This window comes from Pezoporus flaviventris, unplaced genomic scaffold (genome assembly GCF_033815535.1).
Source record: "Pezoporus flaviventris isolate CSIRO_AGI_PZ_B2104156 unplaced genomic scaffold, CSIRO_AGI_Pfla_v1 ptg000073l, whole genome shotgun sequence".
Lineage (NCBI taxonomy): Eukaryota > Metazoa > Chordata > Aves > Psittaciformes > Psittacidae > Pezoporus > Pezoporus flaviventris.
In genome coordinates this window covers 2,080,148-2,099,159 of record NW_026892621.1, presented here as the reverse complement: position 1 = coordinate 2,099,159, position 19,012 = coordinate 2,080,148, and the positions used below count along the sequence as shown (strand labels likewise).

General features: G+C 43.6%; 1 protein-coding gene across 1 annotated transcript in view; it reads right to left on the bottom strand.

The window, feature by feature from the left end:
• Positions 1-19,012, bottom strand: part of SYNPR (synaptoporin) — a 108,832-nt gene that overhangs the window by 22,907 nt on the left and 66,913 nt on the right. Inside the window, exon 3 of the mRNA XM_061472884.1 lies at positions 7,169-7,293. Within this exon, the coding sequence (XP_061328868.1) occupies positions 7,169-7,293 (125 nt within the window). The remainder of the gene's footprint in view (positions 1-7,168; positions 7,294-19,012) is intronic.

Genomic DNA, 19,012 nt, shown 5'->3' with positions numbered 1-19,012 from the left:
GGGAAAAGGGTACTTGTATTTATCCACAGTTTGAACAAAAGTGCAAACCGTCAGTAGTAACCATTCTTTGGCCAAGTTGCCAATCTTGATTACTACGAAGTGGGATTTGAAGACTGTAATTGGGGTCAGGAAGAGACACTCAAAACTAGAAAAGCCACAGTCACCCTTACTTTATCAGTTTTAATCAGACCAGCAATGATTTCATCAAACTCCCTGATAACAGGAATTAAATTGTACATTGTGTGACTGTAGACATCCACTACTGCAGACCATGGCTGTCCAAGTATGAAAGCATAGACATTTTCTCCCATTCTACTATCTTCCTGGTCTAAAGACATTATTTCCACAGTTAGCATGGTCCTTAAAGACTCATAAATACTGGAGAGCACTGATTTGCAGATTTTAATTACTTCAGTAGTCTGTAGCTATGCACAAGTGAATAAAAATCCTATCAGGGCTCTGAATTATGGCATTCATAGAATGGTTTGGGTTGGAAAAGACCTAAAGATCATCTAGTTCTAATCCCTGGATGCCTCACACTAGACCATATTGCCCAAGGCTCTGCCCAGCCTGGCCTTGAACGCTGCCAGGGATGGAGCATTCACCTCTTCTCTGGGCAGCCCATTCCAGTGCCTCACCACCCTCGCAGTAAAGAACTTCTTCCTTGTATCCAATCTGAGCTTCCCCTGTTTCAGTTTGAACTTTCTATTAATAAAAAACAGAGCTGGCTGCAAAAAAAGTGAAATATTCTTTCCCATTAAAAAACTATGTTCATTCAAAGCTGAAAAGAAACATTCATTCTGCAGGCCTGGATCACCTTTTCCTCTGCTCGGGAGACAATGTGAGATCAAACAGCTCTAAGCTTATTGGCTTATTGATCAGAGTGCTCAGACTGCCTATGTGAGCTCCACATGCATGTTGCTTACAGATTTGTTCCAGTACAAAAACTAGACAAAGGTCTCCGATACCTTCACCATCAGGGAAGAATTGTACTGGGGCCATACTTTAAATAAGTCAAAGTTCTCGTGTTCATGTCGCTATGGAATACAATATTTTTACTGGGTTTCCATTGGAAAGAAAATATTTTGGAAAAATTGAGCTACAATTTCCTGGACAGCGCTAGAAATTCCCAGAATGTACAAATCACAGCTAAAAAAAACCCCTAAAATCTCTATTTCCTAGTAAAAAAATACATCTCAATGTTTCAGTCTGCTTTGCATCATTAGGTCATAATTAAATATGAAGGGACTTTTGTGAAGGCGTCACAATTAGAGATATTTGTATCCTGAAGGATTTATTTCCTGAATTTTGCTCAGCAGGATACAACATTAGACTCCTCACTCACATCATTTACAGTTTCTACTAACAGTAGTTAAAACCTAAAAGTCCTTGTTAGCCAAATCTATTCAACCAGAGGTCAAAATTAGGTATAGAAAGCACTGTTGAGAACCAGGTCTGAAACTGTTGTGGAAGAAGCTAATTAAAGCCATGACCCAGCCCATCCTAAAGAGCCATTTTATATAGTTGAGGTATTGCTGCAAATTTCCAGCTTTGCTGATGTACTATTGAACACCTTTACTTTTCAGTCCAGATTGTAACCCCAGATCTGTAGCGCTAGATGAGGTGGTCACAGTTCAGCAAGAAAAGGGACTAAATTGATGCAGCTTTCATAGAACAATTGATTGCAGAGCTGGAAGGGACCAGGCAGCTTATGGTCTTTGCTGCTGAACTTCACCTGAGCATCCCTGTATCTTCTCTTGGTGCTAAAGCACAGCTTTTCAAAACACACCAGGCTTTAATCTAAGGACTTTTTAATTCAAGGACTTTCAGGATGGCGATTTCTCCCTCCATTAAGCTGGAATGGGTCATGCAGAGTTTAACCAGTGCCTCTCACCTTCCCAGGAGCTGCCAAATCCACCTGGGAAGTGGGCATTACGTTTTGGCACAGAGCACAGCTGGAGCTAGTGCAACCTCCGCTTCTGTCTACCCACACAAGTGTTAGGAGGCTACAATTTGCCTTTGCAAAAGGAGCATCTTTTGTGTGATGAACGTGTGCAAAATAAAACATGAACCTTAGGTAGTTTAACTGACTAGATGACTTCATTCCTTCCTACCTCCCACCCTCACCTGCTACAGCAGCCCAAGGCAGCTCGGAGGAGGGCCTGCCATAGTTGCCTGAAAGGCAGCATTGCAGGCAACTACGTTGTTTTTGAAGACTTATTAATCAGCAGCTCCTGGTCTCCCAGCCTATAATAGATATTTACAATCTTTTGGCCAAGATGGTTTTTCACTGAATTCTGAAGCAAGATTTACTGCAAATGGATAATAATAATAAAAAAAGGCTAGCACACTCTGGCACACAAATGTGCTGTTATCAGAGGTTTTTTCCAAAAAAAGTTAGTTGCAAAGCAGAAAGAGTTAGCTTACTCCTTAATTATCATCTGCAGCTTCTAAGTAGGCAATTTAGATCTGGCTGTCATATTTCAAATGGAACCCATTGCCTGCAGATGAGGCATACACTTTAAAGGGTGCTCAATTGGAATGTCTTTATCCAAATGTGATGCTTAGAGGGTAAATGAAAAGCTCCCATGAGATACAATTTCCTTTTCCTTCAGAAGCAAGGATTATTTCAAGAGGCAGTTTTACTAACGCCCTGGAAACATACTAAGAGGTGATTTAAAATGAAATGGAAAACAACCTTTCTTTTCCTCACTGTTGTGATATGGAGATGTGCACAGACCTATTCTTGCAACAGGCTCTCATGTTAGCACCATAAAACAGCCCCATTCTGTCCTACTAGTACCTATTCTCCTAACAGACTCTTACTCTCCAGTAGGCTCAATTCTCCTAACACCTATGCACATACTTAACCATTGGTTTAGGTGAGACTGTATTTAAAATCTAATCATGTAACCCTCTGGGCCAATATTTTCCAAGCAGCTTGCAAGATGAGTGCCACAAGAATAGGCAATACACAAATTCCAAACGAGTTTCCATTCAACTTGGGAATACCCTGTGTATGTAGGCTGGGCTAAAGCACCTCCAAAAGCTAAAGGCAAAGAGATTTTAGCTCGAGATCTGCCTCAACACTTAAGAGACAGCACACTTACAGGACTGTCTTGAAACGCTTTTCCCCGTTGCAGTGCACAGTAGGTGTACTACTCACCCTGAAAGTAAAACCTACAAATAGCAAAGTACATGATAAAAACATTGCTGGGATCAGAAGAAATAATTAAAAATAAACAAATAGGACCTTCACCAGAACCCTTACTACAGAAAAAAATATTGCTTCAGGGCACTTGGATGAGTAACAAATCCAATCTGAAAGGGTGATGGACTGCGAGAGAAACAAATAATTCCAAGATGCTGATCATTTTTTTCTCCACTCAAAGAATCGTTTCTGGAATGAGGGTCAAGCTGATGACTATCTTAATGTGTGCCAAATTTGCAATAGGCAATATAGCAGGCACAGATCCTACTGCTGAGAAAAACTATTAGTGTGCAAGCAGGGAAGTTTGGTCCATATTCATAGACAGACAAACTCATAGAACTTTTGAAATACGTATACAGGTACCCAGAAAAAAAGGCTGGTTTTTGTTTAAAAGCATGAAGAGGCAAAGAAATCCTTTGCCATAAAACTAGAATCAGGCAATAATGATGGAAAACACCAGGTGATTATTTGAAGCAGCCTTATGAATATCAGTTTGCGCATGGAAGTTATGGCAGAATACGCAGAAAAGCATGGCAGAGCTCCAGGAGACACAGCTGGAGGGTGTAGGGTTTGGACTACAGGTTTCTTTGCATATTACTGGTTGAATATTGGGTCATGGATGTGGGTTACAGGAAGCTTAAATGAATCAGTGTAGTTAAAAATGGAAAGGCATACACCTCACCTCATATTCCAGGAGAGATGGTGGAGCCAGATTTAGGTTCAGTTACTCAGCAGTGATACCAGAGAAGCAGGATTAAACTGGGAAAAGGATTGGATTCTGGCAGAAGTGAGAAGCAACTATCTTGTATAGGGGGTTTCTTTGAGGGTTTTTTTTGGTGCTTCGCAAGTTCCTGCTGCCACAGTTACAACAGCAGTAAGGTAATGCATGAGCCAACTATAATTTTATCGTATTTGTCTTGATTTTTTTAACTGTACCCTTCAAAACTCCCCATCTGGTGGAACTCATAATTTCCCTTGAATTCATTTATATTGTTTGCTGGAGACTTTTGCAGCTTGTAGGTTGGGGCTGAGAAACTCAATAAGGCAATATGGAGATGCTCCTTGCTTTGCAGAAGCATCTGGAGCTACCTGCTGTGGAGTGCAGTCCTTCAGTACATTCAGAACTGGGCTGAAGCTACATGAATCACTGGTTTGAAGTCAGCTTGGCAAATGGTATGTTTTAATTACACATCCCCAGATCCCATCAAAAGTGATGTGCGCCAGAAGCACATGGCCAAAAGTACGACCTTCCCCTTTTCAGTCTGAAAAACTCCCTCACTGTTCCCATCTTGCCTTAATAGGAGATTTGCAGGCTCCTTCAATCTCATTCCCAAAGAATCCAAGCCCTCTCGCTTTGCCAAGCTGTCCTGTTGAGCCTTACAATTTTGTTTACTTGCTTAAAGCTCTTGACATTCGTTATCAAGTAGCCAAGGTCTAGCAGTTCAACTTCTAGAAGAAAACATAACCTCAGACTCGCAGCAGCAGGAATGAAAGTAGCTGGTAGCATGGCTTTCTTTGTTTCAAGTCATGCTGGAAGGCACAGCTCAAAGCCGCGCTCAGGTCCTTGACTGCTTCAGTGTCGTTACTGACAGCCACAACAGCACTGCCGTGTCAGATGCTCAGCAGTATCTCTCCTTCCACCTACACCTCCCCTAGCTGTCAGCCAAAAATCAGAGCACTGAAGGCATTTGAAAGGAAAACGCCACGTGAATACGGATTTATTCAGACCTGGATGCAAGACAGCTGGTGGGAAATTCATCCTACCTACAAAGCCTACATGCCCTTGCTGGCAAATGAGCTTCAGGGTCACATCTGATGAGGGACCCTGAATTTGTAATGTGCCCACTTTTTTTCAGGGGTATCAACTGCTCCAAGAGACGTTACCTTTCCCAACTAATCTCACTTCTGGTTTTAGAGCAAGCCTTCCCCATTCTGTTGAAGCAGCACAGGAGAAAAGCAGAAAGAGCAAGTTCATGAGGAAGTCACAAGAATATTTAGACAAAACAGTAAAATAACACCAAGTTCCACATGCAGCACTGGGCCGGATTTTCCAGGCACACATCTGCTACCCCACATAGTCTGTACATCCTTGGGCACTTCTTGCGGGTGCCTCAAGTTTGCATGGAAGTTCCAAACTGCACAAGAACCGAGTATCTTCATGCCTCTCCCAAGGGAGTTGTGAATGCTCCATCCCTGGCAGTGTTCAAGGCCAGGTTGGATGGAATCTTAGGTGACACGGTTTAGTGTGAGGTGTTCCTACCCACGGCAGGGTGTTGGAACTGGAAGATCTTAAGATCCTTTCCAACCCAAACTATTCTATGATTCTGTGATTAAACTCTTGGCAAATAAACTCTATAAAACACCAGCTGGCTAAATGTCATCTCCCTTCTCACCTGCAAATTACAGGTATATCTATACTATGTGGCCAGCCATCCTACTGTAGATGTCTTACACTGTGCATGCTGAGCACGTTCAGCCACAGCTGGGAGCCACACAGTTCAAGGACCAGCTACAGCCCCAGTTGGATCCCTTCTGCAAATAAACCTTATTTTGAATCATCTTTCCAACATGCTAGAACAACACAATTACGCAGCAATTATTTCCAGTTTTCTGATTAGCAAAACTGTGGGAAACCGCAGACCCCAGTCACTTCCTTCCAGGAGCAGTAGTCGTTGTGCCTTGTAAAACGCCAAGAAATACTTTCTGGCTACTCCTATTTTATTAACTTTTTACATAAAGTACTATTTCATAATCATGCAAACTAAAAGCACTTTACTGTAGGGTGTAATCTGTAACGAATGCTGGAGAAATGACCTATTTGGAAGTGAATCAAATTACAAATTCATACAACTCAATTTTCAGGATCCATCTCATGCATACTAAGCAGAAATGAAAGAAAATTCAGACAAGTTAAAGACAAAAAAATAAACATTTGTAATACCAGGAAATGTGCCTCTTCGGAGTAATAAATAAAATAAAAGCATCAAGTTCAGTTTTTTCTGTTTGGAAACTTCTGCATTTTAGCACATGTTAAAAGAAGTGGATGCTATTACATCTGGTCTGTGCATAGCAATCATAGGCAAAGCAGGATATGATCACACAAGGAAGCAAAATAATTTGAGTCATAGTGCACTAGACTTGAGATTGGATTATGCATTTTCTTAATCATCTCAATTCCTCAAAGAAATCACTTTTACAGACGTGAAAGGTTTCTAGAGTGGACTTGACATCTTTAAAAGCAGAAGACGCTGGACGTTCTGTCGAAGCAGGATCCTAAATAACATGAACATTTTTAATATAAATATATGTATTTATATGTATATTTAACTCATTACAGCTTTCAGACATACTTAAATAAGAAAAACCGTTTCCCAATTCACTAGATTCCAAGGTTTAAAGCATTCAGGCACCAAGAGATGCAGAGAGGCAATTAGCGGAATTTTTAAAAGCATTTCAACATTATAGTTCAAACTTGCTTTGAGTTTTGCTTCCCCTTCCCCATGGAGTAGCTCTTCCAGATCTTTGCTCCTCCAATCATTGGGAATCCTCCCACATTTCCAGCTTAGTTAATAGCTACACTACAGTTAATATATACATTATCCACATTTTACTCTTGGGCCAATGCCGTTTTGTTCCTTTTCCTTGCTTTCCTTTTTCCATTCTCTGGGCTGTCCTGGCCTTTACACAGCTCTGTATGCTCACCACTGCTCTCTTCTCCTTCACTACGCTCTCATTCCCCAGAGGTTCCTGTAGCCCCATCCACATCAGGTCTAGCCAAATGCATCCCTCATGCACACCCGGAGCATTAAACAACATTGTGAGGAATACCTTGGAGCCCCGGATTCAGTGTTTTATCAAAACCTGCTATAAATGATGGGAAACCCCACTGAAAATGGGCTTCACATCAGCCCTGAATGCCTGCCTGCAAGCAAACCACCACGAAGCAAGCCGGGTTACCTGAAGGGGTAGGCAAAGGCTATGTCAATGTTGAGGTCACTCTCTGACTTGTTTGCACAGTCCACACTGAGGCGCAGCTCTCCAGAGTACCCACCGCATGTTGCAAATGCAAAGATTGCAAAAAGCTGTCAAAAACAAACAACATTTTTGTTTTATTTCATTTCAGCAACCCCCACAATCAGATCCATGCAGCAGCTCTTGCTGCAGCACCAGCCCCCTCAGGTCAGGTCTATCCATCACTCCATGCACTCAAAGCATTGCACGACACTAATGCACCCTTCCCAAGAGCAAATAAAAAGAACCACAAAACATGAAGCTCTGCTGCCAAATGTAGACACAAACATCACCATTTGACTGTGCCAGGCATCTCAGCCCTCCCCTCCTGTTTTGAACCCCATTTGGGATTCACAACCCAGGCAGGCTATTTAAATCATCCCACTGACAGACAAGCTTGGACAAGAGAAGGATGAATATTGACTGAGCAGAATGAATCAGTCTTAACCCGAATAAAACACTGGCAGAAGTATTTAGAAGGAGCAACCAGGAGTAGCAATAGTAGACCAAGACAGCTCATGTGGCCACCATCCCATTACACAGCAAAACAGAGAATCACGCTGTCCCTCTTCCATTTCTGTTATGATTTGGCAAAAACCCCACAATACTTATTTTTTTTTTCCTAAATGACTACTATAAGCCAACATGGCTGTAGAGCTGCAGTAAACTGACAGCAAAATGCGGAGGGGGGGGGGATATAAATAAATCAAGATTTAGGATAAGCTCAGGAAAACCAGACAGGAAGAAAAAGCTTGGCTGCTTTTGATGACTCTTAATCTTTCAGGAGAAGAAGGTGAAGGAGGGAGTGTGCAGGCCAGAGACGCATCAGCATTTGTATTTATATCAAGGGTCCATATATAAAGTGGAAGTGGAAGCAGGCATAAGTGTCTTTAAACATCACCAACTCAGGCTTCCTTGAAAGACCATGAGCAGAAGTGAAGACAGTTCATTTACGCAGTTGTTGTTAAAATTGAAGAACAGATTAGATTTTGTTCATTGTACTGTAGTTCTGAAGCGACTCCATCAGCTTTATCAGAGTTACTCTGAGATCTACAGTGGGGCAGATATGGGAAATGACAAGTAAACACCTGATACCAGTCACAGTAACCCAGAAGAAACAGTATGCACACCTGGGAAAGAAAACACATTCTTGGGCAAGGAAAAATTATCCAGCAAAAGGATGTAATCACAAAATAAAGGGCTGAATGATTCAGTAAAAGCAATACAGAAACACAGTAAATAAACAGACCTATCTTTGCTGCCCAGCCTCTGTGAAACAGACTGTTAATCTCAGCTCTCCCATTTCACAGCAGGAGCAAAGCCAGAGGTTTTGGCAGCCTCCATGTACTTCGTATGGACATCTTTTCCCTAGAAACTGCTAGGTCACAGTTCTGGGCACTGGGGCAGGGAGAGCCACCCCAATGAGAAAGTAATTTGCAAGGTAGAGCACAGAGAATAACAGAAGAATAATGCAAGTGTCCACCCTGCTACTCACTTCTAATGTGACTGGGGCATATCACCCAGGATGGATTTGCAAAAGTATTTTGGTGCCAAGAGAAGGTGATAAAAATTTTCAATCAATTCTTCATGCTGAGCTAGCTGGGGGAAAAAGGAAAGCTGAATTTTACTGTGAATTGATTTCTGAAATAAATGCCATGAAACAAATGTTTCTACTATAAATTAAATAGTGTTCCTTCATCCTAAATGGGATACTTCCTCTGTAAACACAAGTTTTTGTTCTTACATGCAGCACAGCACTGAAAACCAGTATTAATCATCTCAATTTAATTTGTGAGGTGGTGTCAGAAAACAGCATATTAAGGAGAACAGGAGAGATTAGTGCTGACCTGTTTTCTGGCCTAATTAATGGAGTTGCAAATGCAAGTGCTTTGCAGATACATAGGGAGGCACAAAGATTAATGCCGTGATGCAGGAGGAGGGAACAGAAAACTTGTGGTGTGAGACAGACCTACCATAAAGGAAAAGCCATCAGTGCTCAGCATGAGAACAAGCAGAGGAAAGACATGCTGATTTTCATTACTTAATTAAAGGAGATGCATTTCAATTGCATGTGTGCCATGCCCAAAAACACAGCCCAGGCTCTTCCTCCTCAGAAGAGATCTCCAGAGTTCCTAGTTTTTCCTCTGCCCTGGTAAGAGCACCTTTACAGCAGCCTCAAGCATGAATCTCAGTCACTCACAATTGAGCTCCAGCCTTTACTCACCAGTTAGCCCCATGTTCAGTTCTTAAGCTTTTCAGATGCTTTCAGTCAGCTAACCCTTCATTCTCCTTCCTTTCCAGCCACTACCCACTAGTTTCCATCCTTGCTCAGCACACACTCTGCTCCAAGCACCCAGGCAGCACCCATAACGCAGGTGGGAAACAAAAAAGAGCTCAGCTGCAGATTTTTATACCAAACTTTAGCAAAGCCTCAGCCAACCCAAGCTTGGCTCTCTGCCGTGGCTGCATCAAATGCTGTTAACAGCTGGGATCACCCAGCTGCCAGTAACGAGTGCTGAGGCCATGCAGCACCTTTTGGAAGCATATTTGTGTATTGCATTGAAGGAGAACATGGCTGTTAATCAATGGTATTTCCCTGGAGTATCTTGGCCAAGCAGCAGGGATAATTCTCCTCCCACCCAAGCAACCTTTTCCTCCTACCTCTGCATTTTACCTTTTTCTCCCCCCCAGGTTTTGCTGCTTTACATTGTCAGTGGAGCACCCAGTGCAATAAAACAAGATTTACTCATCAGGTTTTGTGCACACTGTAATTCTGTGGCAGTTGCAGGAATGCTGTAAACACCACTGTATTTTATTATATAAGGATTTGTGTAAATGGCAGTTGTAAACCCCATAATGGGAGCTTTATGGGCCAGATTCAATAAAACCTCCATCTGCAAGATAATTTTATTGAATCTGGCCTCTCTGAAATTGAAAAGTTTATGGAGAAAGGGAAAGCATTTCCCTGTGTTCCGATTTACTGCCTATAAATCTATATGCAGTGCTAGCCCCATCTGCAATGTGCATGCATATTGCTTTCCCCCTTCATATTAGATAAAACTCCCCAGCACAGAGTTACCTCTGGTTATCGCATAGCTCAAGACTCAGCTCTGATGACCAGTGCTGTGCCTGCCTTCCTTGGAGCAACAGCTGGGAGAAACATGGAGCACTTGAGGCAATAAATCTGTGCTGTTCCAGGCTGCTCCTGCAAAGCCCAGCCATCCCCTGCGCATCCCATCCCTCCTGCAGCAGCAGGTATAGCCTTGCAATTGCGATGCAACAGGGTGGTTGGTGCCTTCACAGCCAACTGGAACCTTGCAGGGGAATGGAAAATGCCAGTCCCCACCCTGGACCGATGATCCATATTCAATGTGGCATAACACCCCAAGCAAGCGTCCTGCTCTTTCGATATGTGCTCTTGAAGCAGTTACCTGAAGACACCATAGACGGAAGGGAGGAGGAGGAATGGACATTATTTGTGTTCCCTAGCATGGATCCTGAGCAATGTTCATCCTTTATGTCCAGTCCAGGCTGGCTGGATGATCACCCTTCTTCCACATGGTTTCAGACACCTCTCTAACAAGGCAGCACATCTCTGAAGCTTGCAATGACTTTCTGCATGCTGATTAACACGTCATGGTAATGACCTTCACGTCATTGTGATGACCTTCCGTCCTTGGCCAGCATTATTGCTGTATTCCTGTAAGGAAGTTAGATAAATCCCATATTCTAACTTAACCAACAGGATTTGTATTATGGTACTGAGCAATAATAAACAGCCTTCCCTATCAAATCAGATTAGCATGTTTTAAAGATCAGTTGGCTCCTCAGCACTTTGAGGAAGAATAGTGATAATATATCCAGCAGAGCACATGCTTCTCACACCAGCACATGGAAGGAAAAGGTTCATCAGCTGATTTATGGGATCAAATAGAAGCCCTTCTTCTTCTGGTGCTAGGCTTCAACACAACGACAATGGATCCTCTAATTCAGTACTCAGGAGCTGTGATTTACTTAGAGTCCACATTCAAGGCTGGTACTCTTATTTCCCAGGGCAGCCATCCCTGATGGCTGGGGGCTTGGGGTGTGCAATGCCCTGGGGGAGTTGAAATCCCAGCTGTGCATTAGACACTTGGCAGAGCCTCAGTCTGTGACCCTGGACATCACATCCCCACTGTGGATGGGAAAAGTAGGATGATTTCCCATTGCTTCTCTGTGTTTGGCTTTCTGACAATGCCCTTCAATGCCTGCTGAGCGACAGGCTCGCTGTGTGCACCAGAAGAAGGCAGAATGGTTTCTGACAAGGCGAGTTAAAAGGCTTATGTAGAACATGTTACAGCTAAAACATCCTGTTAGGAAGATAACACTGTCATTTAAAATTGATGAAACTTTTATATAAGCCACTTGCTTTTTCTGGAAGCACGTCTGCCCTGTGCAGCAGCCTCTGGCATCTAGCTGGGAGATGAGATGGAGCCATCCTGGGAATGCATCCTAAATCCATCCTGGTGCAAAGGGGAGATCCCTACTCTGCCTGAGGGCTCTTCAGTGACTCCTTCAGTATAGCAAGATATTAAAAAGAAACCATGTCTGTCTTGCCTGGAGCTCAAAAAGAGGTGCAAGGGACACATGGCTCATTACATGGGTTGGTCTTCAGCACTTCTCCTTGGGGTTGAGGGAGGAAAATGGGAATGAACCTACTGGTTGTTTTCCCAGAGAGGTCTCCCCTGGTCCCCCCACTCCTGCCCAAATACTGGAAAGCCAAGGGGAACCCCTGACACTTTCAAAAAGCAACCTGAAATATTTGAAATACTTACTCTTTATTAGTGATTTTACACACTCCAAGTGTTTTACAAAAGACATATTTCTTTGGCATCATTTCTGGATGGAAGACTTCCCTTTCTCTGGATCTCCTTAATAGACAGACTGTGAAACATTTGCCAAACGTTATATTGCTTTACACTTTCTGCCACTCACCATGGCCAACAGTGCACGTGAGAGGGAGAACAGCCACCCTGGAGACATCCCACCCCCCCAGTCAGAATTGCTCACCCAGCTGAGTGCCTCGTTAAACTGAGATCGTTCATTTATAGAGCAGAACCAGTAATTGAACATTATTATTAAGGCTGTAAAGGGAAGGTTCAAAGGCACTAAATGGCTGTACGGGAAAGCATTTACTGCAGAGCTGATAGCCCAAAATATGTCATCAGTGAAGGATTAGGAAGCACTTTCTCCTCCAAGTCTCTGCCTGTTTCTTTTTTAAAATCTGGCATATTTCCTGCATGGATCTGAGCTGCAGACTTCCTGGAATCACTTCTCCTACATACGAGCCTTTGTGCACTGGAGATTATCAGATTATTGACTTTAGGATTCCTAATTATATCGACTTGACTGGTTGATGAATTGGAGGTGGATAGCATCGCAGCTGATGCAGTACTGGGGGTCAGGAAATGACTAGCAGGAGTCATTTTCCTCCAACAGCTATACAGGCAGAAAGCTGAAATATATTCTGCTCCTGCTGAGAAATAAACCCTAAAGCAATTGTTCACTAATTGCTGGTATTTAATGTGCCCCCTCTCAAATAAACTGCAGCAGTGCAAAGGACAATTCAGTGCCTTGCCCAGATCTGGTCTACATGGAGGGGAAAACTCAGGAATGAGGGAACATCTCAGAATCTGGGGCTTGAAGAACCACATGTGCCCAAACATCAGTTCCAGTGGTGCCTTGGCTTTAGCATTCAAATGGACTTTTTGCCTAGGTCTTCACTACAAAGGTGGTGAGGCGCTGGCACAGGTTGCCTGCAGAAGCTATGGCTGCCCCATCCCTGGCAGTGTCCCTTCCAACAAAAACCAGTCTGGGATCCTATAACTGTCCCACACCAGGAAGCACTTGCAGACCACGGGCACCTCCAGGACATGGTGGCAGCTGGGAAAGGGTTTTAGGTGCCACCATGCTGGAGCCAGCCAATGGAGGAGACCAACCTCAAAAGCTCCCCACATGGCTGGGGTCTTCACCAGGGCATTTGCAGCAGCAAACCTCTGTTTGGCATTTTAGAGCACGCCACAGAGAGCAGCCCTCGATGCCACCAGCTGGATGGTAAGACTTGAGCCCACAGCAGGCACGAACTTGCAGCATCCTCTGTTTAAAGCACAGCATTCCGTTTAATGCTTCGCATTTTTTAAATTATAAAAAGGAAACAACCCCCCAAAAAACAAATAGAACTCAATTTTATTCTTAATGGAAAGATTTATGGAAATGAAACTGGGGTATTTTTAATGAGTAAAGATCATGTTATAATAATTCAGTTTTACAATACTTTAATCCCAAGGAGACAATTTTGTCTCTTTTTCTTTAAAGAAAACCTTTAACTTTTTTATTCATCTTTCATTGATTATTCTAAAAATCCCATTTAGCTCCACCACATAATGGTATGGTAGTCTTTTCTCATTATATTTTTAATAGAATAAAACCCAACTGTATATGGGAGGATTAGATAGACATTCATTGAGCTACAAAACATTGTTCCTCCAGATGGCCAGACAGAATCTGGATAATGGCTTTCCTATTTATTAAGTTCAAAATGTAATGCAAGCTGATGAGATGTGTTTTGTCCAGTATTTAATGGGTCAGCCATAATGCTGAGGTTGGCAGCATGCATGTAAGAGTTAACAGTCAGAAAATAAAGACATATTTCAACCACCCTCTTCTTGGACTCATTGAAATGAAATGCTGTCAGAGAACAAAGCTACTTACACCAGTGGGGCAGAGATGTTAAGCTCTTCCATAGGGGTTGTTTTATTTATTACATAAATTGCTTACTGCACATGGACATTGACAGACTGGCATGGAGCCTTCCATGAAACAAAATACACCAATACTTGTTGCAGACAGATTTAGGAGTACCTGTATTATTTACTGGGTGTGCATTGCTTCAAGACATAGCACATAGTGGTAGTTTCACTGCATTTACACTCTGCAGCCCTTTTTTCCCCCAGCTGTAGAGCAGTCTGGAAGTTACAGCTCTTCCTCTGCAGTCTCCACAGCCCCTCATTTGTATCGTCTTCTTTTAAGGATGTGGGGGCACAAGTTGGACAGATTTGTTTAGATTTGTATATATGATATCTGAATAGCTCACATTGTGACATGCATCACTTCAGCAGAGACATGCACTGATTTTGGGGCATGAAAACTTTTCCAGCCCTAGACTGATAGCAAAACCCAACTGTGGTGGTCTCTACCAGGATCCACATTCAGACAGTGCCCAGAGCATCACTGCCAGCCAAAGAGAGCAGCCACCCCCGGTCTGTATCCCCTTCCTATCACCTATGCTGTCTGTCCCCCCACATGCCCGTATTGTTTCATGAGCTGTTTTGGCATCAATCACGTGTGATCACAAAAACCCAAGGAAAACCATGGCCAGGTAAAGGAGAGGTTTTCTAAAAGGTCATGCTAATTCTTGCTTTGTTAACGGGTACGGTTCAGCAACCCAGCAAACATTCATAACATGCATAAATGTAATGCAATTCTGTTCCTGCTCTCTCTTGAAAACACAGGTTTTGTGCAGGCTTTACAGGCTGATTATATGGGATTTACCATGTAACAAGTGTAAACATTCAATTATAAAATAAAAAAGGTTGGATGGCTGCTCATTTCCTTGTTTGCTTGGTGGGTTTAAAAGCATCTGGGTTTAAAATGGCCCACAATACAACATAAATGAATACAGAGCGTGAGCCAAGTTATTACTAAGTAGGATTTACTCCCTCTAATAAGGGCAGAGATTTACATTATGGCTGAGTGACATCCACACATGAGAAGTACTCTGTGAAGGGAAGGTGCCCCTGAACTTAATGTTGCTAAACCCCTGATGGTGGATACAGCCTCAGGAGCTCAAAACCAACCAGGACTACACCACCATAGCATTGGATGGCAGGGGACTGCAGACCAAGCTTGTAAAGGCGGTGTTGTACACAATAAACACACCATCTGGCTGGGACATGGCACTTCTCCCATCTGGGGAGCCCATTCCCATCCCCATTTCTCCCAGTATCACCACCATGTACCCCTGGGCAGATCGAGGCCCCTGGCAGCATCATCTGATGGCTGCTGTAACTGCTGCCTTATCTAGGTTGCATCTTTCTCTTTTCCATTAGCTTCAGCTCCTTTCCCAGCACTACCTGGCAGACCGGGGCTCCAGTGGAGCATTTTCCTGCTCTGAAGACAGATGCACATGACAGAAGTGAGAGGTGGGAGCGCACCTCTGACTAGGAAATGCTCCTTCAGCTTGGTCCCCACAGCATGGGGACCGCAACAAAACCCTTGCCGGGTCAGCACCAACTGAATGTTATTAGTACAAGAAAGGCTCCTGTCCTTCAATCACACTGTATTATTTATGACCTACTGATTGCCCTTTGACTAGCAGGGATTATAGTTCTCTAAGATGTTTATGGGTGAATGAAAGGGCATTAACCTCATTATTATCATGTCTGTGTTCATCAGAGGCCATTAGTAGCTTCCTCTCAGCTCCCCGTGCTGCTGCGTTGCTATTTGGTGTCATCTACCGCCTCCCCACACTCACACATGCCTGCGTTCAGCTCTGTCTCCTTTCTCAAGCAGATTTAAGGAAATGGGTGAAAATGACTTGGGAAAGAATCCACAAAGCCCTTGGGATTAATATTATGATGCAACAGCTTTTTCCTGTGAGGTTTTCAGAGTGCTTTCAAATCTGCCAGCAATGGGGCCTCCAATCCCTTCTTACACACCCAGCAGCGCTCTTTCAGATGATGCCTGCCCAATTTTTCCATTTTATGTCAGTCATGTATGAGCAGCACCACTGGGAACAGAGGCTCTGCTTTTGGAAAAGCATCGCTGGTTTCTAGGCACTATGCCTACAAAGCCTCCCATCCCTGGCCACTGAGACCTGCTAGGGTGTCCTTCGTTAATCTGACCATCACAGATATCTCCTTGTCCCAGACCCAGACTCACCGTGGCACCTTTTATGATGGCGTACAGCTTGAGCCCTTTGTACCAGAGCTCTGTTGGGTATTTGGGACCCAAACTTAGGACCTGTTTTCTCATCTCAAACCAGTTTTAGATGGAAAATTCCACTGGAGCTGGCTCTGACCTCGGCACCCACCTCTGTGCAAATGGCTGGAAGAAGAATTTGCTCCTGGCTAACTATCAGCCTGCATGGTAAAAATAATTTCTTTTCTAATAATTAAAATGATGGGCTATAAATGAACCTCTGCTTTGCTGAGCCCTGGGAATTCACAGGGAACATTTTGAGCAAGAAACAGTTTTTAAAGTAAAACCTCCATTTTCTGCCTCTCATTTTCTGTGAATGTCCCCAGAGCTGGCATCACTCTCCTTCCCCACACTTCACCATGAAAGGCAACACCTGTGCATCAACATGCTGCTAACAGTGTCCTTAAACTGAAATAAAAGCATATTCCTGCTCTCTCTCACTGTTGACACACTTGAACTGGACAGCTTAAGTTGTCCTGTTCTCTCTACATCCTCTGCCTTACTGTGTTATTTCACACCTCATGCCTATGTCTTTTTCTTTTCACAGCCTTTTATTGAGGTTCCCTGAAATCTGCAACCCGTTCCTGCTTCTAAACACAAGAGAAGATAACAAAAAAACCTTGGCAAAAGCTTTGCCTGAATATCTCCATTTCCTTCGTCCTTTCCTTTCTCTCAGCTGCAAGCAGCTACTACACATCGTCTGTGCCACTTCCCAATGTACTTCAAATCCTTCCAAGCACTTGCACAAAACCAATAATGCATCAATATAGTTTTAGCAGTTGCAACCTTTATATCTGCACTGCTGGAGATGATTATCTGGCTTTTTTATCTGTAGATTCAGGCCTGTGGAATAAAACTTGCGCCAATAAAACTAAGGAAGCAAAGACAACACAAGCAGAATGAAAAAAAGCAATTGAACATGCTATAAATTCACAATCAGGTGAAAGCTAATTATGGCCATGCTCACTAAGAAGATAAGGACACAGTGAGGGAGATAGACTTATAAATTATTTGTGCTATGGTAGCACTTAGAAGCCCCAATCCTTTTCTGGGACTAGATGTGCTATACATGGCAAACGCTCAAATATATATTTGGGTAATTGCACACGGTTTTAAAGGAAAATGTACAAATGCTCCGTTCTTTCACCTTCAGCGATTCCTGGTTTGTTAATGCTGTTACAGGAGTCTGAGTTCACCATTGGTCTCATTCTGAGAAAACCCCCCAAAGTGGGCATGAGATGCATCCATTGCCATCCTCAGGCCCTGGCACGAGGGACAAAACACTCACTGTGCCAACAGAGACATTTCATCCTCCTTGACTCTGTGCAAGTTTGATTGCTTTTCTAATTAAGATACATTTTATGGTAATCTACCAAGCCCCTTAGACTAAATCACTCACTTAATCTGTTGTTAGTGCCCATATGTTTACAGCTTTACAGCCTGCTGCAGCATATTTGCTTTGCCACGATGCCGGGAAAGTTTAGTGACAGATGAGGCTCTGCACAGCCACTCAGGTGGAGCAGAGCCCTCGCACCCAAACAGCCTGGCTCTGCATGGATGGACAGGCAGCCCTGGTGTTTTGGGGAGGAAACACACAGGACTGGGTATTCGGCACCCCATGCTGATCACCTCTCTATTCCCCTGGCTCTGCAGAAGGGCTGAGCACATCCTTCACATTTCCCTTTCTTTCCTTTTCTTTTTTTCTCCTCCAAAATAAAAGGCTGTACATGATGGGAGTGCAAGGCTGAAGAGTTTCACAGTATCATCACGTCCCCGGCCCAGAGCTTGCTTACTGAGGAGTTTCACTGCAGCTTCAAGGCCTCTGAGTAGTCCTTTGGGTAATAGGCAACAACCAGATTTACAAGCTCTGTACAGGCAGGATCAGACCCTCCTTCTGCACTGAACATTGAATTAAATGAAAACTGAGCAAGCACGCCACAGTTCTACTCCCACTGATCCTTCAGGAGTATGTGTGTCCCTGGACCCAGCCTTGCCTATGACCAGACACACCGATGGGCACCTTCTTCAGGGCTAGTGCTATGCCACCACACACCCTGGTGAGGAGCTAAATCTTTCCTTTGGGCCTGCCTGTGTTCTCTGTATATCCCACATATTGAAACACATGTGCTGTGCTGGCAGGCAACAGCTTCATCTCTTCATCTTCCATCAGGCTGCCCACACCAGCTCTGAATGAAGGAGCAGGGATGTGCGGAACTGGGATGTGTCCCGAATCCACCACTCCCCTCATGCCTGCATTGCACAGTGGTACCCACACAGGCAGAGCTCAGGCAGAGATACAGGGGCCCCAGCTCTTCTCAAATTAGCTGTGCTGAGCCCTCAGCCCACCACAAACAAACGTGTTGTATTCACAAGGGTGTACCACCCTACTATTTAAAACGACTTGTACTCAGACGGAAAAAGAGCCCAAAAGCAAAATCAGAAAGGACTAGACTCTAGGTCAAGTTGCCATCTGCCATCCTATGTATGGGGAAATACTCCGTGAAAGAAATGGTCATATAATTATACAGGAACTTCTAATCAAGAGTGACATGAAGAATAAAACACCACCTGCCATCACCAGTAGTGACAGGCAGCTGCTACCCAATATCAACACAAACACCTCTCCCCCTGTACAGTGCCTATTGATGTGAGCAGGTTTAACAGAGGTGAGGAAAGAACTCATTAATTCTTCCAAGGACTTGGCTAAAAAAAGGAGGATCTGGCATTCAGGAGGAGGCAGATATTTAAGAAATCAATGTTTTAATAGTTTAA